Below are 25,801 nucleotides of genomic sequence, written 5' to 3'. Positions count from 1 at the left end.
TGGACCATATAATTCACAGGAAATCAGATCTGCCAACAACCTGCTTCTGCACTAGGAGCAAAAACCCAGACACTACAATAAGAATTTCTAGTCAGATTTGCGTGGTTCAGTCTTCCAAACCTCTGGCTTCTGCCCTTAGCCCATACTTCAGTTTGCTAGGCTTGCTCTGAGCTCTTATTTGCTGCTTGACACATTAAATGTGAAAATTAAAGCAAGAGAAACCTCACTCTAGGGCCAGGGGAAGCTTACACAACTGAAGTTTAATTTTATTTAGGAAAAAATAATCAGTCCCAGTCCATTTGACTCAATGTTAGGAATGGAGAGAGCACGTGTCTAGGTGATCCACTTTAAAAGACTGTATTTGACAAGAAATGAAAAAGGTGTTTGCATTAATACCTTCCTCTGTCACTCCCAAGCTCAGGAACTTGATGATGTGCTTTGCCTGCATACTGAAGAGGTGTCAGAAATATTACCCATTCTTGAATATCACAAAGCTTTGCTTCCTACAGTTGCAGTTTCTTGAAGTTGAGAAGGTCAGGAAGAGATATCTGAACCAGTACACACAGAGAAACACTACAGCATAGGAAGATCCCACCCCATACTCTGAACCACAAACAATACAACCTGAGTACTGAGGTGGAGGAAGAGATGGAATGGCTACCACTGTTCTAAGTGCAAGAGCAAGGATTGGGTTAGTCACTGCAGACAATTAGTGCCTCAAATGTACACCCAACTCACCTAAGCAAGGAGGGAAGAGGTCAGTGGGGGCGTGAAAAGAAGCTAGTTAAGGACAGATCAAAAGGTGGAAACCCAACTCTCTTCAGCTCTTATTCTTAAAGTAGCAGGAACACATCTCCTCCCATTCCCTCTCATTTTAAGAATGCACGTATTTATGTTGAAGATTCACAGTTTGTTCTTTAAGCCGTAGATTTTTGATGACCAAATCATGTTTAAGCTGGTGAATGCAGCTGTCATCTTGACAATTCATGACTACTTCCTTCCAGGTATCTCCATTGGCTTGCATATTACTGCCAAAGTATGTGAATTGATTCACTTCCTGTATTCCTTTGCCTTCCAATGTAATGTCTCAATTGAGTTGGGAGTTGTTGGGGATCTCAGTGGATTTGTTTTTTTGTAACTGATTATTAACCCCATCTTTCTTGCAATGCTCTTCAGTCTTTGTTTGCATGTTAGTTGAAGTGTCACTTAGAAAAGTGTTATATCAGCAGAAGTAAACTAAAAGATTTAGATTCTGTTAAACCATGGCCATGTTGGATCCATCTACACTTTGTTCTCATAATGAAGTCAACACAAAGCCAAACAGGAGAGATTCCTTGTTTGACACCAGTGTCCTTATTAAACTATTTCCTCAAGTCTGTGTTTGCTTTAACTGTGTATGCTGCACCTTGATATGAAGGCTTGATGATGATAATTATTTCTATTGCCATACGATAATACAGATGTGCCAGAGTGAACGGCAATGGAGGCTGTCAAATCCTCTTAAAAAAAAAAAATCTATGACAGGTTTCAGAGTAGCAGCCGTGTTAGTCTGTATTCACAAAAAGAAAAAGGAGTACTTGTGGCACCTTAGAGACTAACATTTATTAGAGCATAAGCTTTCGTGAGCTACAGCTCACTTCATCGGATGCACGAAAGCTTATGCTCTATTAAATCTGTTAGTCTCTAAGGTGCCACAAGTACTCCTTTTCTTTTTAAAAAATCTATGACGACAGGTTTCAGAGTAGTAGCTGTGTTAGTCTGTATCAGCAGAAAGAACAAGGAGTGCATGCCACAAGTAGTCCTCTTTTTTTAAAAAAGAAAAAAAATCTATGAAGTTTATGAGGAGTGGATTTTGCCACTTGATGCTCTCCTTCAATGATTATTCTTAGGGCGAAAATGTGGTTAAGACATGATCTTCTGGGTAGAAATCCAGCCTGCTCTTCCCTTAGCTTGCTTCAACTGCTTTCTTTATTCTGCAGAAGCCTTTGCCTGTCAATATCTTGTACAATATCTTGCCAGATACTGAAGTCACCTCGGTCACCTTGCTTTGGTATTTTGAATATACAGTCATTTTTCCATTGTTCTTGAGCCTCTTCTTGGTTCCACACTTTGTTGAAAAATTCAGTGATTTTATCAATGGTTGTATCACATTGTCACTCCCCCAGTGACTTGGTCCTCACCTTCAGTTTAAAATTTTTTTATTGCATCTTTTATTTCTTTGTTTGTGATGCAAGATGGTTAGTTCTGGGTATTTGATTTCTTTGTCAAAATCACTAATAGCTTCCTGTAGTGCTGGTTAGCACTTCTTAAAAGTGCTCTGTCCATCACAACTGTTCTCGTTTTCTGTTAGGGTTTTTCCTTAACAGGCCCTTTGGCTGGAGTAAACTTGCCAGTTAGAACCATGCTGAGTTGATTTACTACCACCTCTTTTAGCAGCTGCTTCAGCATTGTTGGTGATGAAAGGTTTCAGAGTAGCAGCCATGTTAGTCTGTATTCACAAAAAGAAAGGAAGGACTTGTGGCACCTTAGAAACTAACAAATTTATTTGAACATAAGCTTTCGTAGCTCACGAAAGCTTATGCGCAAATAAATTTGTCAGTCTAAGGTGCCACAAGTACTCCTTTTCTTATTGTTGGTGATGTTATCTAAATATTTCCTCCTCTCTTCTCATACTGCTTTTTACTGCTGTATCTTTTGTTTTATACCAATGTTGTGTTTGTTCTTTTTCTGAAAGCGTGTGAGGAGTTGATGTTTGCTTTATCTTGTTAAAAAAGGTTACAATATATTTACTGGGGAAAAAGGTTATATGCTCTCATGTTCAGCACGGGCTCATCAGAATTTCAGGGGGAGATTAATGCTTGCACCTCTCCTGATATACAGTGTTTCCCACAGCAGTAGTAAAGTGAAACAGTCTGTACAGCAGCTAGTACAATGTGTTCCCAAGCACTACTAGAATTTAGGCATCAAACAGGATCCTTGCCAGTTTCATGGAGCTTCTCCTGTGGGGAGGGGAAGAGAGCAAGAAAGAAAAGGGGGAAGCACAAGGCCCATACTATAGTGGGGGAGAGGGGGAAGGGAAGAATAGTTTCCCCTACTTACAGTCTCCCTCCTGCGCCAGCAGTAAGAGAATTATGTTTACCTATCTGCTCTCACACATACTGTAGCACTTCAAAAGCAGGAGCAGTGGAGTCAAACTCACTAGGACCAATATTAGTTTCACTCTGTGGGTCTGTTGGAGAAGAGCTCCTTTGTATTGAGCATTGGCACAGAATAATGCTTTGTATACACTACAGAGTTTTGTTGACAAAACAGTGGAGGTGTACACACTACAATGCTCCTTCCGCCGACAAAACTCCCCTACTTTGTAGACAAAATAAAACCACCTTGACAGAGACAGAGCTTTTTGCAGAAAAATTATATCAACAAAGTGTCAGCACAGACACTGCGCTTGCTTATGTCACTGTAAATGGCCTCCAGGAGGTGTCCCACAATGCCCATCCAGACTACTCTGGTCAGCAGTTTGAACTCCACTGCCTAGCACCCAAGTACACAGGCATCTTCCCTTCCCCCTTTAAAGGCCTGGGAATTTTTGAAATTCCACTGCCTGTTTCCTCAGCCTGGAGAGCTCACATTGCATCTTCTCAGCTGACCATGGCAGTTCCACGCAGCAAATACTCTCCCGCTTGGAGCACACCTTAGTTGCTGGATCTGCTGGTGTTGTGGGGAGAGAAGGTTGTGCAGTCCTAGCTCTGCTCCAGCCGTAGGAACTTTTCTCGTGGCATGTTGGATAAGGGCTACGAATGAGGCACAAATCAGTGCTGTGTAAAGATAAAGGAGCTGAGGCAGGTGTAACAGAAGACAAGGGAGTCAAACCGTCACTCTGGTGCTGTGCCAAAGACCTGCTGCTTCTAAGGTGCCATTCTCAGTGGCAACCCCCCATCCAGATCTCCAAAAGCCCCCTGGATACTTCCCGTTGCTGCTCGGTTATATGAGGTAGAGGTGTCCTTGGCTTTGTATATTCTAGAAGTGGGTGAAGGGATAGAAATGTACAAGACTATCTGTGTTTGTGTGTCTTCACAATCCTCTGTGCAGATAAGCAGAGCACACAGAGATTTTCACAGGAATCCTCCGGAGAGATCTCTAGAAAACTTTTCTGAAGGTACCTGCCAGTCCTCTCCAAAAGGTTCCTTGGCACAGCTGCTTTGTTCCTTCCCCCATCGTAGGAAGCGTTCCGACACCAATCAGCAACCACTTGTGCAGGGACCAAAGCAGCACACAGGTGAGGAACATAGGGACCTGATCTGAAGCCACATGCATGCAGGAGATGCACCCTTGCATACTCTCAGGAGTGAAATATCGACTTCAATGACCCCCACCTGTGGAAAATTGTGGCAAAATTTACAATACTGTCCTTAGTCACCAGCTGTGATCCCCTTAAAAAACCAGAGACTCTTTGCCCCAGCTGCATAGAATGACACATTACTGGTTCTCATTGTCAAAATGGTGCCTCAAAGCCTCCCTGATTCAAACAGCCCCCTGTTGTGCCCTCTAATAGCCCTGGTATCGGCTGCTCAAAAAATCAGTTGCCAGGTGATCCACCTCTGCACTCCACCCCAGGAGAAACTTTTCACCTTTAGCATCACAAATATGGGGTGCACAGCAGGCTACTACAACCACGTGAATATTTTTCTCATTTAGGTCTAACTTCCCATAAAGGCAATGCCAGCATGCTTTTAATCTGCCAACGGCACATTCTATGGTCATTCTGCACCTGCTCAGCCTATTGTTGAAGTGCTCCTTGCTGCTGTCCAGATTTCCTGTGTAAGGCTTCATGAGCCCAGGGCGTAAAGGATATGCTGGGTCTCCTAGGATCACTAGGGGCATTTCAATATCCCCACTGGAATCTTCTGGTCTGGAAAGAAAGTCCCTGCTTGCAGCTTTCTCTACAGGCCAGTGTTCCTGAAGATGCGTGCATCATGCACCTTCCCAGATCACCCTGAGTTATGTCAATGAAACGGCCGCAGTGATCCACAAGCACCTGCAATACCAGAGAAGCACCCCTTCCCACTGATGTACTCCGTCACAAGATGGTCCATAGCCAGAATTGGGATATGTGCGCCATCTATTGCCCCGCTGCAGTTAGGGAATCCTATTGCCACAAAGCCACCCACTATTTTATGCACACTGACAAGAGTCACAGTCCTTCATAACAGGATGCAATTAACGGCCTTGCACATTTGTGTTAACGCAGCCCGAACGGTGGACTTCCCAACTCTGAATTGATTTGCGACCAAGCAGTAGCAGTATAGAGTCACCAGCTTCCACACAACCATTGCCACGCGATTCTACACCGAGAGGGCAGCTCTCATTTTGGTGTCCTTGCATCGTAGTGCTGGGGCAAGCTCCGCATATAGTTCCAGAAAGGTGGCTTTTTTTTTTTCTTTTACATCCGAAAACTCTGCAGACACTGCTTGTCACACCAGACCTACATAATGATGCAATCCCACCACGCAGCGCTTGTTTCCCAAGCCCAAAAGCAACGGTCCACTGTGTGCAGCTGCTCCTTGAATGCCAAAAGTAATCTGGTGTCTCTTTCCATGGCACACAACAGGCCAAGTATCTCTGATTCCTGTTCATATTGGGTGCTCATGATATGAGCATACCATGGCTGGTGATGCAGTATAACAGTAACCACAGCAGCAGGATCCATCCTTTCAGACAGAGCTGGTGGGCGCACAGTAAATAGGAGCCATTGAAAAATGCCACGAAACGCAGCTGGAAGGCAATTAACTTAGGAGGAAAAGCTTTTTGGCACATTGCCTAGATATTAATTGCTTTGTTCAACATTGTTCTTCCTTGAAGAGCAGTGGACTTTTCACTTTAATCTTCAAAGAAGATGCATCAAATTAGCACAAAGGAATCTAAGTTTCTGTACAAAGTAGAAAATTGGATTAGAAACTAGCGTTAAAATGAATAATAAAGGGTAAGAAGGACTGAACTGGTTGTAGGAGATATGCTATTTTTATTATCTATATACACACATGCACGCACGCATAATAACTAACAATTCCAGTTTGGCATGTGCTGTTAGGGTCTTGTCAACATAGCAATGACACGGACCATATAATCTGACGGCTATTTTTGAGGGGTAAATTGGGGAAGAGAATGAGGGTGAATGGGTAAATGTATTAGTGCTGTGAGATGCTATATTTAAGTCATGGTTATTACTATAAAAAGTTCTGACAAGCGAATCATTAAAATGAACAGATTTTCTAGGACATAGAAATCCACATATATAATGAAGACTTAGCCCATGAAATTTAATGGCATATTATACATTGGATATAAATGTCTAACTTCAGGAAAAATAAGACTTCAACAGTAGTTCAATATCAGCCAAGACCAGGTACTAACAATTTTCCAGATTCAATGGGTTGAAGCTACCACTGCACTTTTTAAAAAAGGGTCCCCACAAAGCCCTTCAAAAACATGTCTAGTACAGAGGAACAGTTAAATTCATTTAAGAGTGTTATAGTCAGAAGCCAATGTGTAGTTCAACTATTTTACAAGTCACTTTTTAGCATTACCGTACAGTTATATACTGGTTAGGGTATCTTTTATAAACTCTTTGCTAAGGATGTGCCGATGGAGCAAGTTCTCTTGAGTTACTACTATTGTGAGGGACATATCATTGGTAGAGACAAGTGAAATGGCAGAGATTTGAGATGCTGCAGCTCCATGATCATAGTTTCTAGAATCTGAACTGCACCAGGTTCTTGACTTCCTCCCATGTTCAGTGTGACATTAGCTTTTAGTTTATCATGCCATGTATTGGAGAGACACTGTTCAAAGGATAAGGGCAGAGGGGGCTCATCCACCATCCTAGAAGAATATTAAATGCTAATGCAGCCAATATTTCATCACCTCTCTAACATGCCAGGACCTTTTTGAGCATGCTCTAACAAATCTGTATTCCGAAAACCCATTTGTGGCTAATTTAATTATTATCTGGTCAGAATTAATCTACATTTAAACATGTATTCCACACAAGAATTCAGCTTCTTAGATAACACTACAAATTAACTGCCATAAAAGGAAAGCAAATTATTAGTTTGCTCTTGCTTCCATCACTGTCGAAGCTTAACTTGTGACAAATTAATGTCTGACATTTTTAAACCATCCATAACAGACAGGAGAAAGTCCGAATAGAACTTCATAGGATTGTAGGACTGGAAGGGCCCTCAAGAGGTCATCTAGTCCAGTCCCCTACGCTCATGGCAGGACTACACATTATCTAGATTACAATATCCATCAACTATAATAATTTAGCAAAGTTCCATCAACCACCAAATGCTTTATCAAAGAGGTGGTTTGCATTACAACAGGAAGTTCAACAAACCTGGGGTCTGGTGAACCATTAGATGGCAACTTCTACAGTCATGGACTCTACTATGAAGATATCCTTACTTCAGTTCAGAAAATTACTTTCCTTCCGAGTTCTTCAGTGATACAGCAAATGGATTTAAAACATACACTCTCCCTATCTCCTCCAAACCATGATTACCTTTCCACTGTTTTCCACAGAACCTAACGCAGGATTATCAAGATATTAAGGTGTGAAACTACCATCATTACGCATTCACAGACAAAAAATTGACCTAGTTGTTTGTGCCTGTGATTGCTCAATTGTCTGTCTGTCTATTTAGATTGGCCAAATCACTTTGGTAACCAAGCACAATTTGCACAGCTAACTGTGGTAACTGCAAGCTCAAGTCTTGTATCCAATGGAACGCCCAGTTTTAAATTCTGCACACAATAACATAGTGAAGAAATCAATTTTAGTGACCATTTTGACATTCACTTTTAGTTAAGTTTCACTAACTGTTTACAGCTCAATATTTGCATCAAACCATTCAAATTGGATGTACAACACTGAGAACTAGACCAACCATGTGCATCTCAACCTCTATTATGAGACTGATTACAGCCTTCATAGGCAACCTTCAAAATTGTATGAATGATATAAATTGGTTCACACAGACAACTTCTCTCTTCACCACGTATTTTCTGCTTACCTTCTATACCACTTCATCACTGAAATAACTAAGCACCTTCCACTTTGTTACTGATTTAAAAAAAAAAAAAAAGACTCCTTTTGTATCTGATCACCTGAGTATTCACTCAGGAACATTTGTAAAAACTATCCCCTAGAAAGCTTCTTACCCATTCAACAGCTGAATTTTTTGTAGGAGGTATACTCAATATTCCAAGGCCCAGATTTTCAATAAACCAAGATGTCCATTTCCAATAATGGCATGTAAATCAGACAGCAAGACATTTGCATGGCCAATTTGTATACGAAACTGCCGTTCTTGTATACGCAAGTCAGTCAATCACCACATGGTTTGGCAGAATTTGTGGTTTTTTAAAATTCAACAGATAATACTGATGCTTATAAAAATATTTTTTCAATTGTTATCTATTTACAGTTGCACAAAATTATGGGGTGGTCAGACAATAATGAATAAGAGAATTTAATGACAGTAGATGTCAGGATTCAAAAAGTTAAAAGCTTCATAATTATTATAACATGAGTTGTCAACATCATGTCAAAATATACAAATAAATATCCTTAAATCAAACTCTCGCTAAGTTCCCAAGCAGCATTTCTTACTTTGCCTATTTGTAAATTTTGATTATTATTGATGAAAATATTTTCTTGTCTATTTGTGTTTATCATGATTCTATGATATGGTGAAATCAACATTTACCAACAAAAATCTAATCCTTCAAAGCCTATTTAACACACCATTTATTGCATAATCATGTCCAGGATAGCTGAAAAACAGGGCTTATCTGTAGTATGGAAATTAGTAGTTACACCAGTGCAAACGCCTAATGTAGAGTGGATTTATATTGCTGTCTATACTGGTGTAACTACAGGATCTCAGAATGTGCGTGTATGGAATCAATATTCTCTCATTCTGCTCAGATTTAATGATTACACACACTGAAAATTTTGCCACCCTCCTGAAAAGATGCTAGATTTGTAATGGATATTATCCCTTAAGAATAGCTCCAGGTCATTTGTAGGAATTTAGGGCCTAAACATTCTGAATACCGCATACCCACTTGTACATACAATGTTCCTGAAACTTTAATATAGGCAACTTCTGCATTAAGGATTAGTTTGATATGCTACATGACCAACAGCAACTAAACATACCACAGTTGAAATTATAGTAATAAAAAAATTCATTTCTTCTAATCTCTAGTTTAAGGATTCCCAGCTGCCTTTTTCAGACAGACCATGAGATAATGTTTGTTTGCACGTTAATAGACTCAGCCTCCCTTTTCCCTTCCCATTCTCACAGAGAAAGAATGAGGTGGGGTGTTTTCATCAATGAACCTATTACTACTCAATAATAGATGGATTAAGCAGCATTAGTGGCTACATTTTGGCTCCATATATTTAACCAAGACAATTAAAAACAGGAACCTCGTCCTCAGTTGTGGTGAACCATGTCTGAAATATCTTGTTGTAACCACAACACGGTTAGTGCAAGAGACTCGCTTTGTAAGGTAGACTGTTTCCATGCCATTAAGTTCAGGCAGTTTTGGGCAATGCATTCCTACAGGCTGCACTGAAGCTTTCACAAAGACAAACAATACTTATAACAAAACTTAGCCATCTAATGTCTGCCTATCAACAAAACCACTGGGGACAAGACTCCAGGCAATTTTAACAACACATTTAAAATCACTTTTGCCAAAAGGCACAATATGCCTTCCTAAAAGCATAGGCTATTTGCCCTCTAAGGGACAAATCCTGCGTTTCTGTCACATGGCTCAAAATGCTCCCTGTCTCAGGAAATCTAAACATACTGTACAAGCATATGCAAAAAGTCACAGCACAACTGAACCCTCACAATGCAATTTGTGTTGTAATCCTATTACCACTCTCCTAATAATTTACTTTTTAATGTGTTTTAGATGACAGGTTGCCAACACCTTCTACATCCATAAGCAAAAGATGAGTAAAAGACTAAGCAGCTATGCTCTTCCCCACAAACAAGAGCTCAGAGGTGAACAGAGGAAGAGTATGGAGTGCCAACTGCGATGTTTTGGGCCTATTAAAATAGCATTTTGAAAATTGCATTCAGATCCTGACCTCAAGTACCCATCTGAACCTGCCAACCTGCAATTGCATGTATATTTTTGGGATCCAACTTAAGAGACCTGGGTTTCAAAAATGCATCCCTTTAGGTTTCTATGAATGTTCTCTCTGATCTCTTTTAGGTTGTGTTTCCTCTACAGCTTATAGAACCCATGGAAAACTCAAACAGATTAGCTGAATCAGCACTTAAATAGCATTTTTCTTCAACAAAAATTTTATAAGCCATAACTAACCTACCTAAGAACAGGACCACACAGGGATTCAGATAATTTCACCTGCATTCTTAGTAATAGCTGTATGTTTAAAACAATTTACAAAAGGCTGTGGTGGATTCTCCAACGCTGACAATTTTCAGATCAAGATTGGATGTTTTTCTAAAAGATCTGCTCTAGGAATTATTCTGGGGAAGTTCTATGGCCTGTGTGTGTGATCAAGATGATCACAATGGTCCCTTCTGGACTCTGAATCTATGAAAACTGAGGGAGGTTCAGGGGCTTCCTCTTTCCCCGATGCAGACAGTTTCAGGAGACTGTTTCCCCCCTAAATACATAGTTAAAGTCAAGGGAGAGGTTGGGTACAATTGGGAGGAAAAGAGAAAGGGGATATGGAAGGAATAAGAAGGAACAATAACAAAAGAGTAGACTGAGTAGGAGTGGGTGAAATAAAAGGTAAGGGAATGCGAGACAATATGCCTCAAAAAAGATTTTATACTTAGGGCTTGTCTACACTACCAGATGGACCAACAGGCAGCGATCGATCTAGTGGGGATTGATTTATCGTGTCTAGTATAGACGTGATGAATCGACTGCCGATCGCTCTAGCATCAACTCCGGTACTCCACCTCAACGAGAAGCACAAGGGGAATCAACGTGAGAGCGTTTCCAGTCGACAAACCACAGTGAAGACACCCCAGTAAATAGATCGAAGTATGTCGACTTCAGCTATGTTATTCACGTAGCTGAAGTTGAGTAATTTAGATCTATCCCGCCCCATAGCGTAGACCAGCCCTAAAGCTCTGACAATCATTTGCTCCAAATACAAGAAAAAAGTTACAGCGAACTCCAGGACCACATTTCACAACTACATAAGGCCTAATGCTGCGTTTCATATATCATGCAGTTTTGGTGCCGAGTGTGTAGACAATTCAAGGATTAAATAATGCTTTGCAAGTAAGTATTATGAAAGCCATCTGTTGTAACAAAACCACCAAAATGGCGGTCTGCAGTTCACTAAAGCATGCCTAGTGTTCTGAGAATTCCAACTATTCCTCAGAGATATAACCTATCACTAAAACTCCATTAAAACGCAGTGCGCTTTTTCTGCCTTTTCTTTCCCATTTCTGCCAATTTCCATATATATGCATAACTGAAAATTCTCCAAAAGAAACTGAGTACTTGTGGCACCTTAGAGACTAACAAATTTATTTGAGCATGAGCTTTCATGAGCTACAGCTCACTTCATCGGATGCTCAAATAAATTTGTTAGTCTCTAAGGTGCCACAAGTACTCAGTTTCTTTTTGCGGATTCAGACTAACATGGCTGCTACACTGAAACCTGAAAATTCTCAGATTGACTCCTCCTCTACAGTACAATCCATTCAGTCTGTGTTGAAGACACAGGAATGAGGCATCTTTGACCAAAACAAGCAGCAGCAAGTCAATTATAAGATGAAAGTCTTGTGGTCAGGTGACAGTGACAGTAATGAAATACAAAGAAAGCATATTCTATTTTAGTGAAATGCCTATTTGCCAAAATGAATATTTATTTTGGTTACCAGAGACAATTCATATGCATACACTACCGTGAAAGCCAACTTGCACTCCACTGGCAGTATAAATGGTTGCTCATTCACGTCTCATTAAAATAAAAGCACTCAATACAGTAGAACTGCAGCATCTCCAAGCATTTGACTGAGAAAGGCGCTTGTACACAACACATTTGTAAAGAGATTTCGTTCTAGTTATTTTATACACAACCCCACCATCTTTCCATCAAACCAATATCCCCTACCCTCTAGACCAGAGGTGGGCAAACTACGGCCCGCAGGACCATCCTGCCCGGCCCCTGAGCGGAGGTTCTTGGGGCAGAGGGGGAGGGAGTTGGGGTGGGGAACAAGGGAGGGTTGGATAGGCATGGGAGTCCCAGGGTGCCTGTCAGGGGGCAGAGTATGGATAGGGATCGGGGCAGTCAGGGGACAGGGAAGGTTGGATAGGGGGTAGGGTCCTGAGGGTGGGGGGTACAGATAGGGGTTGGGGCAGTGAAGGGAGAGGGAGCAGGGAAGGTTGGATAGTTGTGGGAGTCCCGGGGGGCCTGTCAGGGGTGCGGATAGGGGGTGGCGTCCCGAGGGGCGGTAGGGGACAAGGAGCATGGGGGGTTGGATGGGTCGGGGGTTCTGAGGGGGTCAGACTGTTTGGGGAGGCACAGCCTTCCCTACCCGGCCCTCAATACAGTTTTGCACCCCGATGTGGCCCTCAGGCCAAAAAAAGTTTGCCCACCCCTGCTCTAGACCAGCGGTTCTCAAACTAACAACCCAAGGACCCCCATTTTGATTTGAAATTTTTTGTGAACCCCCAAGCCCCACCCCCACTCTACCTCTTCTGCCAAGAACCCGACCCACTCCACCTCTTCCTACCCCCCGCTCATTCCATCCCCGTCTCCCTCAGTCGCTCGCTTTCCCCCACCCTCACTCACTTTCACCAGGCTGGAGCAGAGGTTTGCAGGAGGGAGTTTGGGTGTGGGCTCTGGGCAGGCAGCGCTTACCTCGGGTGGCTCCCAAAAGCGACCAGCAAATCTCTCTGGCAGCGGCTCCTAGGCGGGGGGAGGAGGAGGGAGTCTGCATGCTGCCCCTGTCCACAAGCACTGCCCTCACAGCTCCCATTGGCCGCAGTTCCTGGCCAATGGGAGCTGCAGAGTCGGGTCAGGGGCAGTGCACAGAAATGCTCTGGCCCACCCCTAGGGGCCACAGAGACGTGCCAGCCACTTCCGGGAGCAGCACAGAACCAGGGCAGACAGGGAACCTGCCTTAGCCCCGCTGCACTGCCAGACTTTTAGCGCCTAAAATCTCCCAGTTTGGCTTCAGTAGCATCCAGGAGATAGAGGAAGGGGAACGAGTTGATCAGTGGGGCCTGCAGACCCCCTGGAGTCCCCTCGGGGGCCTCAAGGGTTCCACAGACCCCAGTTTGAGAAATGCTGCTCTAGACCCACACAAACACAAGGTTCTAGCCTCACCACCAATCCTGGTTCTTTTCAAACTCAAGTCCAGATGCCACCTTTTACCTGCTAGCACCTAGAAAGATTGCTGGGAGCCAGTATTTCCTCAGGTTAACACTGAGCATCGGTGCTCTTGCAAAAATTGTTCTTGCACCAGTGCAATTGCAAAAATGGGATTTACAAAGCTATTTAGATTGCACTGATTCCTCTGAACAGCACTGGATGAAAGAAAATGTTAGAACCTTCTCTCCAAGCCCCACTTCACCCCACACTGGCATCTATGTAGGTCTGTCCATACACAAAGCATAGGACACATTGTCAGGATCACTCAAAATGCAAAATACAGATTACATTTAGAAATAAAACGTAAACAAAACAAAAACAATTTATGGCCTCAGCGTGGGACACGTTGAGAATAGTGCTTGACGTATGTGTCACATTAAAAAACTATGTTAAAAGGATGTTATTTAGGATTATGGTTGCATGGCAACTGTACTTCTGACATTTCCCCAACTTTCAAATACTTGACCTTCTTTTCAACCTAAATATTCTTTTAGCTTGTTTTGAATGCAATTTCCAAGGGTTTTTGTTTTTTTTTTAAATGAAGGAAAATGATTAAAAACAAGGTTATATTCAATTGTAACAATCTTCCCATCATGCAACATAAGCAGCATTTGAACTCAATCCTGCAACTTAGGGCTGATCTTCACTACGGGGAGATGGACACTGCTGCAGCAGGGCTCAATTTAGCGGGTCTAGTGAAGACCCAGTAAATCGACAGCAGAGCTCTCTCTCCGGTTGACCCTGGTACTCCAGCTCTCCAAGAGGAATAGGGGAAGTTGACTGGAGAGCGTCTCCTGTCGACGCACTCTGGTGTCTTCACTGTGCTAAGTCGACCTAAGCTACATCGACTCCAACTACCTTATTCACATAACTAGAATAGAGTAACTTGGGTTGAATTACCCCCATTGTGAAGACAAGTCCAGAGACTTCTACCACTTAAGCCACAGGACTATCCATGTCCACTAGCAGCTGGAGAATGTTGCTTTCTCAGAGGTGGAAATGGGCTGCTGAGATCATGTGCCAGGTCTGAGGAGGGGTGCATCCAGCCCAACTCTCTTCCCCCACTACTGTGCCAGCAGCTCCCAATGAAATGTGCGCTACTGCTTTGGCAGCAGTGCGAGCCAGGCCTTAAAATGTTAAGCTCAGTTATCATCTTGGCTTGTTGTTAAAGCTTTCTAGAGGAACACACGCCACACAAGCATTGTTTTAAAACACAAATTTTACCTCTCACCCAAACTTGAATGGAATTTAACAGGACAAAGAAAAAGTACTTCTCTAACCCTTGCTGGATTTTGAAGGCCTGCTGAAAACAACGAATGTGTTAGAACTTCTCAGGAAAAGATTACCAGAATCTTTTATAATGAAAAGAGTTAGGCAACCTAAATATAGGGATTGTTACCAGCGCCCCCAGTGGCTCACTAATGCATGGGCCCCGGCCAATTTGGGAGCCCGCACAGGAGCACTGAAACATGGGTAGAAGTGGGCGGGAGGGGGGGAGAGAGAAAGGGGGAGCACCGGTGCCGGAACTGTGGCCCTGCCTCTGGCCAGGCTGGAAACTGGAGTCAGGCAGTGGTGCCTGAGGGAGCCCAGCCCACTGTGTAGAGCCCCAGATCCTCTGCCTGCCCTAGGTGCGGGGCAGGGTACCCGAGAGCAGCCCCCAGCCCGTGTCCCCACTCCCCGGGGCGTGCCGCTGCTGTTGGGACTGAAGGGCGAGGGATCCAGTCCGGCTTCCTGCCCCGCCCTTCGGGCCTGCAGACACGCTCTGCGGGTAGAGGAGGCCCTGCCCTGGCTGGGAGGATCACTGTCTGCGAGGAGCCGGGCAGGGAGGGCTCCTCCAGTGCAGCTCCTATTGCTTCTGGCCCAGCCTCAGTAGCTACTGCACTCTCCCCAGGCTCACTCAATGCTTGCACCCAGCTCCAAGGCTACCCCCGCCACCACCTGGGCTTTGTGTCCAAGGCAACAACCATGTGTGGCACTGCTTCTCCTGTCACTTCTGGCCCAAGGCTTGCAGTTTGTAAGGGCAACACCCCTCTGCCCCCCCCCCAAACTATGCCCATGCCGCTGCTGCTCTGCCCGATGCTACTACACCCATGTTAAAGAGTGGGAGGATGACTCCCCTACCTTTTAAAAAGTGTGGGGAGGCATGGCCCCCCAACCCCTCTGGTTCTGGCCCCCCTGAATCCCCCAGTGTTTTTTTTTTGTGCCTAGGGCCATAATAAATCTTAACCCACTTCTGAGCGCACCCTATAATTTTTTAAGGGTACAGATTTGGGGGATGAGTGTCCCTCTAATATAAATTACTGCGCTTACAAGATAACAATTAAAGACCTTAAGAAAACTGTAATAGCAGTTTACAATAGACCATAAATTCAAAGATTTGAAGAAGCCAAAGATTAGCTATGTAGGAGTTTAAGAGCTCTACATTTGAAGAATGCCAGAATGTTTTTAGCTCATGGCAATCAGTACATAGTTACCTGCTTTATCAGAAATACTCCATGTTTGTTACACAATCTAAATTTCATTATGTTTGCTTGTGTGACTGAGTACAAAGCATTTTTAATCTCTGAATAAACCACAGAGTCAAAATATTTCTATGAAGGATCACAGGCATCTCCAGGCATGCTTAGCTCGACAGTTTCACAGCTTTAACTATTTGGGAAAGATATACAGGGTAGATGCTGAAGTTTTATTCCAGCTAACCAAACAATAAAACCATTTATCCAGGGGAAATTTATAGAGCTACAAAAAAAAGTCACTAGCTAGCTGATGCTCTTATTGCAAAAAAGGTCAGAGAGCCAATTCGTCTTTGTAGTTTGAAGGAGCTCTCTGAACTGGTGGTAAATAACCTGCACTACCTGCCTCATCCCCCTATTAGTGAATAGCTTGCAACAAATGGAAATACACATCCCAGTGTTATTAAGCTAACACTTCACATGGACTGGTTCTATGATCACCCACAATAACTTCCCTAATCCTATGTCAACCGTATACAGCAGCACTGGGGCATGCAATTCAAATATAGACAAGGTAGAATGGCCATCAGTTCAATCAGCTAAGCAGTTGTAAGTTTGAACAGTCCACTTATCTGCAGTTATTGAGAAGAGAGACTCCTGCTCTAAAACTTGTTTTGGTAAAAAGCATCTGACAGTCTAAACGTTGACTCATCACACACACACACACACACACACACACACACACACACCTCTCAGAAAGGGTACAACTGTTGCGCACCATGAGCTCTCTGAACTCTTCAGTGCCAGAACCTTAGGGAAGACACTAGTTCACCACCTCAGGTTTTTTGAGGAAAGATTATTTTAAAGGTGAATTGAATAGATTTTGTTTTAAAAAATAAACTGAGATCCCAAACAGATTTCAAAATGAGAGGATGCATTTTAAAACACAATGCAGTAAAAACCTCACTAGCTTGCTCAGTAGGGATGGGGGAAGAATACTGAAAATCACTGAATGCTGTAAGTTCTCAAGTAAGCTGTTAACTTCCCCATGAATACTGCATCACTACATATATATTGGACAATTATAATTTATGGTATTTCAACAAGTATATTTATAGCAGACTACCGTGAAAATAATGAAGTCCTGGTCACATGAGACCTTGCTACAGAATCTGCTAGGATATTTTTGCTGAGAAATTGGGATGAGAACGCCCCCATTTTTTGTTGTACGTTATAAAGTGTTTAGATTAACATTGCTCATGAGTACATATCAATTGGCAGGGTTCATTTTTTTACTGTCTCAGAAAAGGGCAAGGATTTCACTTGTATTGGTTTCACTTCTAGCAGTGGTTTCTCCAGAACAGGGATGATGCCCTGCCTGTAACTCACTCGTGCCAGCTTGCCTGTGGGGGTAAAAATGATATAAAAAGGCACGGCTGTGTCTTTCTAGCATATACTTGATTCTAATGCACTTGTCAATGACATTTTCACAAGCAATTAATTGCTTTGAAAAATTACAGCAATTTCATGCAGATAAGAACAATTGCAAGTATAATTAAGTCTACACATAGATTTCCCGTGATTGGGATCTTAAAATATATTTTTAAAAGCTGCTGGTCCCGTTTAGAAGATGTCAAATGATCTCATACGTCAGTCACAATGGAAATTTTGCCGAAGGACTCTTTGGCCAGAGTGCAAAGCACATCAAGGCATATTTTTTCCTGAGTCTAGCTTCTCTTTTATAGACATATGTTACATGGTGGGTTTTTGTTGTTGTTTTGTTTGGTGAATTGTGAACATGAATATTAGGATGATTGGTGGGCACGACGGACGCTAGCTATGCAAACATGAATCTTTACACCCGCAATTTGTTTGCTGCTGCAAAGAAGGCAGGCACAAGTTATGTGCGTAAAAATGGTACTTGCTAAACAGTGACTGGGCTAATGCCTGGCTAACATTTAGACAAACGAACAAAGTATAAATTGTGAATTTATTCATTTCAGCTATACAACGCCCATGCTACTATTGTACTTGTGCCGGCAGATTGCAAGCTCTTCAAAAGCTGGGGACTTTGTTCGGAACCATAAACTCACTGAACATTAAATCTCACCAAATGAGGGTAAACCCATCCTCATCATCATATCCACTCACTATCCTCCACACCTGAACATAGCCATTATATGAACAACATACTCCCATATCTCAATGTCTGTACTTTGACCTGTTAACCTTTAACCCCCAATCGGGGATATTGCAGATTATGTATTCCTTACGCCACCCAATCCTAAACCAAATTTTGCACCCCTTGATAATCTGTACCTTATTCCCCGATAACCAGAAACTTCTACACTTAAACTCTGTACCATTTTTTAAATGTTAACACCTTAATAAAATTATTAAAAATCTTCTGCTTCTTGTAAAGTACTGTGCATGCTCAGTGCACTATCAAAATACATTTGAAGTCTTCAAAATTAAAACTAAATGGCACAGAAAGCAGTCTATGTTATGATTTTAATATCTGCTTGGGTCTCAGTAATGACCTCATTTGAAACATTTTTCAAAAGGTATTTTAACAAAATGTTGCCCCATCCATATGGATCAAACATGTATGTTTGCAGAAATGGCTTAAAGATAAAATGTTTCTTCAGTACGAATGATGGTGCTGCAAAGCACGACATCAGCAGTCACAGATATAGATGCTTGGTGGGATATTTCTGCCCTTTTACATACTGAATTAATTTGATGGTGACTATCAATATGACACACAATTAATAGCAGCTATTTAAAAAATATGTCAGCCTTAACTATAAATCATATATTGATATCACCCACCTATAAAGATGATTAAATCAATTTAAGACATTTCTGATTTATCAGCAACCGCACATCAGCATTTTGAATTCCCCCATTTGCTAAGACAAAGACAGCTTAATTTGGGAAAGAAAGTGACTGCATGCAGAATGTGAAATGGTATGTGACTGCTGAGGCTTTAATCTGGCCAGATATTGTTTGCAGGCTAAACTAAATACACAGCAGATATATGTCACTGTTATTCCCTGCATTGGTGCCATACCAAAATCTCAGAAGTGCATAATAAACAATATCATGTATAGTATTTGCTCCCATTCTTCATGCTTTCATAACTTGGCTATTTTCAGAGCCCTCAGTTATCTGATTCTATGACAAACTCTGTCAATTTGAGGCCCAGCTGCAGAAATTCATTAAGATCTGGCAATGCTGCTCTGTTCCCTATTCACCTCCTCCCTCTTGTTAGCCTTATTCTTTGAAAGAACAAAAGAACAGAGTAAGATGGAGAAACAGAGAGGGAGGAGGGATGACAGGCAGAAAAAGGAAGGTGGTGAAAAAGTGTGTTTGTAATTTTAGATATTCTACCAGACCATATGCACAAAAGACAAAGGCTTTCAACCTTCAATCTTTCTTTTAAATGTACAATGTATAGACAGCAGCATTTTAAAATTGGGTATCGAGATGTATAAAGCAGCTCAAGAAAGAAAGTGCTGTTAGCATATTCTGTCAAGCTAAATATTAATAAGGGGTATGTGTTGGAACTTTCCACCCTACCGGCTTGTCTTTACTAGACAACAGTACAGCAACTGTGAGTAACTGAGCATCATATCACTGACAAGTCAAGTAGGACCTGAGCAAACTGTGTTCAGCATAATATTAGCCAATATTCATTAAACCCTTCATCTAGTAGAGTTTAATCATGATTTGCCCCAGTCTATACTGATCAGACATGTCAGCTATCTTCTGTTTGCCAGAAGCTGGGAATGCGCAGCAGGGGATGGATCACTTGAGGATTACCTATTCTGTTCATTCCCTCTGAAGCACCTGGCATTGGCCACTGTTGAAAGACAGGATACTGGGCTAGATGGACCTTTGGTCTGACCCAGTATGGCCGTTCTTATGTTCTTACCTTGGCTCTTCCCAACAGCATCCAAACATTAAGTTCTTGAGTGAAGCCACAATCTAGTTAGCAACACTGTACAAATACATTTAGAATGTTCTCTGTAATTATATGGGTGACAGTGCCATGGAATCAACAGCTGTGCCACAGTATTACAGGGGCATTGGATGTGTTACGAATACATCGATTTAGAGCTTATTTATGTGACATAAATAGTTTAATCCATTTGAGTGAGAACTACCATTAGCAAAAACTGATTATGTAATGTGTTACACAGAATATCTACTATTTAAAATTCCAGAGTCCCACTAAAATGACCACAATTGTTTTCCCCATTGTTTTGCAGAAGATTGGGATGATAGAAAAACATGCAGCTATTGTGAAATATTTTCTGTTCCATATTATACAGAGGATACAGTGACAGGTGCATATGATGGAATAAAAAGAACCCCATTCTATGTGGATAATAGAAACCTGTTCCATTGAAAATATACAGCAGAAATTTTCATTCTTTGCAGACATACGGACTACTTCCCAAGACCCAAGGCTGAACCTAGTTATTTTATTAAGATAATGTTGAAGTAAAAAGAAAACGGTTCAGAGTTTAAGCATAGAAGTTTCTGGTTATCAGGGAATAAGGTACAGATTATCAAGGGGCGCAAAATTCAGTTTAGGAATGGGTGACGCACTGTAGATGTGCATGGTGCCGTACCGACAAACAATGTGACCAGTCACTGACCTAGGAAGATTACCATCTAAATTAGATACTGAATAGGGAGAAATGACCTCAGACAAGAGGAGGGAGATGTGATAAGGAAAGAAATGTTTACATACTATAAGGTCACATGGCTGTTTGTGTAATACTCATTGTGTTAGTTCCTTATAATTAACTTGGCACATGAAGGAGAGGAGTCACTGAACAGTTAATTTACATATCCAGTTGTATTTCTTCAGCCTCCATTGATGTACATATACAAATTTCATGCACACAATTTTGCTCCTGTGATTGTAGCATGCAAGACACCTATAGGTACACAGGTGTCTATACCTACAAAGTGCAGGGGCACGTTAGTGCTTATGCAAGCAGAGACCAGGTGGAAATTTCCCTCAAGAGATTTAATTATGATTTTAAAAGTCAAAAGTAAGTGCACACAACCAGAACATGTCCTGTTACTTGCATCTTTCTTGAAAAATGAAGGAAGAACTGCTTGTTATTAATGTGCACCTGCAAGAAAAATACTGTTGATCAACACTGTTGTTTCCAGAGAGCTAACATGGAGAGGGCAGCCTGGTCCTGCATATAAAGACTTTGTGGACAACACATGGTATGCAGGTGTGTTGTGCAGGAAGATGTTCCAGAGCAACATTATTTCTTTAGATCTTATGCAATAACAATATTTTGTACAGTAATCTGCAGTGTGTAAAAAGCTAAACATGACAGTTGGGCCTTCTCTCCCTCTTCCTAAGAGAACTGAGACAGGACCTGTCACTATTTTATTGGGGGCAGAGGAGATAGGAAAGTGGGAGTGGAGGAGTAAAGAAAGGATAGGACAGGACTACTGACATGGGTCACTCATAAAAGGACTTGCGTAGCTATCTCCATTGATGCTGGAGCCTTTGTGTGTCCTGGTAACACTGTCCTATGGATCATAGGACATATCCATTACTTTCAGCTGCACTGAACAAGTACATTGGTCAGATGCATCAAAGAAGCTGTCCGGCATTACAGCTTGAGTAACAACATTCCTATTTAAGCACTGCAATCAACTTCTGAAGTTAGCAAACCACTGACCATGACTAAGGGGCTCATATCTCTTTGTACTATTGTTTCCGCCCCTCCGTAGACTAAGTGGGACAGTTAACACTATATGGCTATTTGTGGGAGCAAGATGACTAGAATAATCATTAATTAAATCATCAATAATTAGATCATCCAAATTTCAGAACAGTAAGAGTTCTCCTAAACACAGTCCAGTCATATTTCTTCACTGAAACACAATGTACCCACCTCTGAAGTTCACCCAAGGGCACCTATAGCATACAAGCCATTAATTAATATTGCTCATTAAATAACAGTGTAAACAAGAAGTAGACAATTAAAACAAGGTACAAAGAATTGAGATTAAGGGGAGCAAGTTATAGCTCTATCTAGGACACATTCACTGGCACAAAGTTGTGCTTAATTAATTGTATCAGCATGATCCGAGGGGAGGGGGGAAAACATGTTTCTGAACAGTTGAAAACCTATGATCACTAAAAACATACAATACAGGATTTGTATTTCTTCAAACTAACAGCTTGTTTTCCGATTGAAATATGCTGCAAAACCACCCCTTACCCGGCAAAAATGCTTTTTAAGAGTCTGACCACTCATAGCACAGTGATACAGATGCAACCAAATAACTAAGCATTAGCCATTTACAGACTTTTATAAGGCTCAAAGAAAGAAAAAGTTTTTCTGCAAGGAGCATGCCCGCTAGTACCAATATATCAAGTCAATTAAGAGTACAGAAACAAAACACAGACCAGCTGGTTTGTGCCCAGCCTTAAGGAAGACAGATGTCAAAATGACCTCCTAGATCTAAGGCTGATGAGGAACCCCCCACAGTTCACTGGCTGATTCGGATGGAGGGAGGGGGGTGGGAGAGAGGAAAACAGGCTCCCACTCCCATACAAATAAACATGCATGAGGACAAAGGGATCAGTAGTATTGAACCGAACCAAGCCCCTCAACGCACTTTTGTAAAGACCAGCCACTCAGCTAAGGGCTTTCTCCCAACGAACCTCAACAAAAGACAGAAGGATACAATCTAGGAGCTATTCGGGTACCGGCATAGGAAGGCGTCAGACCTTCGGCGCATCCCCCCCCCCCCCAATCTACTCCCCCCCCGTAGGTGCTCCCAACTTTCCCAGGCTGGCTCTCAGCCCCCTCTCGCCCCGTGATTTCCACAGCACTGACATGCCTCCTGCTGGCTCCGAGGCTGGCGATTAGTTCACGGGCTGGGGAGGGTCCGGGGAACAGGGTCTCAGCTAAGCCCCCCTTCGGGACTGGTCTCTCCCAGGCCCATGCCTTGGCCAGGGGCGAGCGCCGGGCTGGGGGGTGGTGCTAGGGGCTCACCCCACATTCTCCTTCGGGGGGGATGAAGTGTCCCCTGCTCGGTCTCAGCCCAGAGACCCGGGGGCGGGGTGGGGGGGGTCCTGCCTGCCCCGACGCTCTGGCCAGGGCAGGCGAGCCCGGCGGGGACACGGCCACCCCCACACTGGGGGGGGGGGACCCAGGAGTCCGGGCCCCCCCGGGCGCTCACCTTTGCCGCTGCACCTCCAGCGTGAATCCGCCGCCGCCTCCCGGGACGAGCTGCGTGGGGCTGAGCAGCCCCGGGGGGCCAGCGGGCGGCGTGGGGGGCGGGGGCCCGAGCTGGCCGCCCAGGAGCAGCTGGGGCAGGAACGGGGGCAGCCCGGCCGGCTCCGCCTCGCCTTTGGCCCCGCTGGGCGGCAGCGCGGCGGGAAGGAGCCGGGTGAGGGCTCCGGCCGGCTCTGCCGCCGCCGCCGCCGCCGCCTCCTCCCCCCCGGCCGGGGCCGAGGGGGGCGGCGGCGGCTTGTGCGGGGCCAGGCCGGGGGGCCGCCCGTCGAGGGAGATGTTGTTGAGGAAGTAGAGGGCGGCCTGCCTGCGCCGGGAGTCGCCCCGCTTCCGCGGCGGGGGCTGCTCCCGGGGCGGCCGGCTGGCGGGGGACCCGCACGCCGCGGCCGCCGCCATCCTCTTCCTCCGCCGCTGGCTGCGCGGCCGCCTCAGCCAGCCGCCGCCCCCATTGGCCGCTTCGCGCCGGTATGCAAATGAGGAACGGGCCGCGGCGTGCGCTCATTGGCTCAGCCTGCCCCCGCCCACCCCGGTTCCCATTGTCGATCCCGCCCCGCTGGCCCTGCCGGCTCTACTGGGTCCTAAAGCCGGCAATAGCGCAGGGCGCAGAAAGGGGGAGCCGGGGGGAGTCACAAGGGACAGCGGCCCTAGGGGCGGGGGCACAAGGCGACCAGCCCCCCGGGATGGGGGCACAAGGAAACACTCCCCAAAGAGACCCACCCTCGGGAGGGGGGGTCCAAGGGGTCCCATCCCCTGAGGATGGAGGTACAAGGAGACACACCCCTGGGGGGGGAGCATAGAAAGCACCTGCCTCCTGGGGCCAGACACACAAAGGGCACCATCTCCATGAGGAGCCAGAGGGATGTGTTGTGCAGAGTTTGGCCATAGGACCTGCTGTAACTAGGGCTGGCTGTGGGTCCTTATGCAAGTCACCTACCCTCCCTGTATCTGAGCTTCTCCCCCATGGAACCGTGATTCTAATCTGCCCCCCAAGCAGGGAGTTGAAGGGCTAATTCATTAGCATGCCTGCTGTGCTTTGAAAGTAGCAGTATTTTTCGTATGTTATTTATTTATTGATTAGCTAGATCCCTTGATGTGCTCAGAACTGTAGGTGCTGCTTAAATTGGGGAGGGGGATTTCAAGGGATCAGAGACCTGGTTTAAAATAAATAAAAATAAATTTTAAAAAAATCAAGCTGGGTTGCTAAGGAGTGAACCTTAAACTCAGTTTCACCAAATCAGTTTCTCCCAGGCTATGATAGCCCACCACCCCCCACACTATACACACACTTCTTCCAGAACACTTCCAGCACTGAGGGCAGGTGACAGAAACAAATGCAGCCTCTGCGGAGAGGGTTTTACAGCCTCCAGTTGCGTTCAAGGAGGTTTGATTATTTTGTTTGACAAGTTTTCTCCATCACTGGACATTTTAAAATCAAGGTTGTCTGTTTTTGTTTTTACAAGATGTCTAGGAATTATTTTTGGGTAGTTATGTTGCCTGTGTTATACAGGAGGTCAGACTAGATAGTCACAATGGTCCCTTCTGGCCTGGGAATCTGTGAATCTGTAACTATGTGGTTCTTGTGTTTCCCCAAATAAACAACATTTGGGGTCCACATTCCTAAGGACTCCTGAGTGCTTGTAAGTGGGGTAGAAACACTTGTAAAGGTGACTGGGGTGTGTTTGTGTGTTAGGTTGTTAGTTCCTTTAACCTGGGAGTGGGTAAGGTTTCAGGCAGGGTCTCATTTTTTGTTTTAATCAGAGCCCCTAGACAGCACTGAACATGGCCCTTTTTACTGCTATATCACCTGGCAGAAGGATAACATTTTGGGGACTTGTCCAGCAGTTGAACCTAGGACCACTGGATCTAAAAGCACACAGTGTTACTGCTTTAGCTGAAAGACTCACCTCTACTTGCATGAAAGCTGTAGCAGACTCATAAACTTCTAGGTGTTCCAGCCGCTTGGGGGCAGTGAAGAGTAACACAGTGGAGTGTGGGTTACATGTTGAGAAGACTCACTGGGAGACTTAAAAGGGTGAAGACTTAGGCCCTAGTACCACAAATGCAGCATGCCAGTTGTTCCATTAAGGTAAATGGAATTACTCACAGGCTTAAAATTAAGCAGATACGTAAGTATTCACAGGATAAAGGCCTTGGAATGTTGAATTTCATTTTCCAATAATACCAAACCAGGCCTCATTTTTAAAGAGGCTTCACACCAACTTTTAATACCATGTCTGCAACTGTGCATCTGCAATCAAATCAACGTCTAACTACATGAATTGTAGATGCTAAACTATGGGCACAAGATTAAAGGCAGATTTTTTTTATATGGCCCATAAACCACTATATAAACACTAAATATTATTATTGTAGATCTTTCGTAAACTCTATTTTTTGCATACTGTCCTACATAAAACGTTTGTGTTATAAAATTAATAGCATTTAATAATAACAAAGGAAACGCAAGGCATAAAACATCTATTTTTAAAAAAAAGCCATTGCAAAAAAAAAATCACTAATACAGTGTTGTATTAAAAAAAATCAGAGAATCAAGAGAAAACTCCCTATTATTTATGACAGTCAGTGTAGGTCAGGTTTTGGCCTAAATCATT

General features: G+C 43.6%; 1 protein-coding gene across 2 annotated transcripts in view; it reads right to left on the bottom strand.

Moving 5' to 3' along the window:
* Positions 1 to 23,617, bottom strand: part of CABLES2 (Cdk5 and Abl enzyme substrate 2) — a 47,275-nt gene extending 23,658 nt beyond the window's left edge. The window contains exon 1 of one of the 2 annotated variants that reach the window (XM_038369868.2): positions 23,137 to 23,617. In XM_038369868.2, the coding sequence (XP_038225796.1) occupies positions 23,137 to 23,585 (449 nt within the window). In that variant the 5' untranslated portion in view covers positions 23,586 to 23,617. The remainder of the gene's footprint in view (positions 1 to 23,136) is intronic. The other variant, XM_038369869.2, reaches the window with a different exon arrangement.
* Between the last annotated feature and the right edge of the window lie 2,184 nt (positions 23,618 to 25,801).

Source organism: Dermochelys coriacea, chromosome 13 (genome assembly GCF_009764565.3).
Source record: "Dermochelys coriacea isolate rDerCor1 chromosome 13, rDerCor1.pri.v4, whole genome shotgun sequence".
Lineage (NCBI taxonomy): Eukaryota > Metazoa > Chordata > Testudines > Dermochelyidae > Dermochelys > Dermochelys coriacea.
Note: the sequence above shows the minus strand (reverse complement) of the source record. Positions and strands in the feature narration are given on the sequence as shown.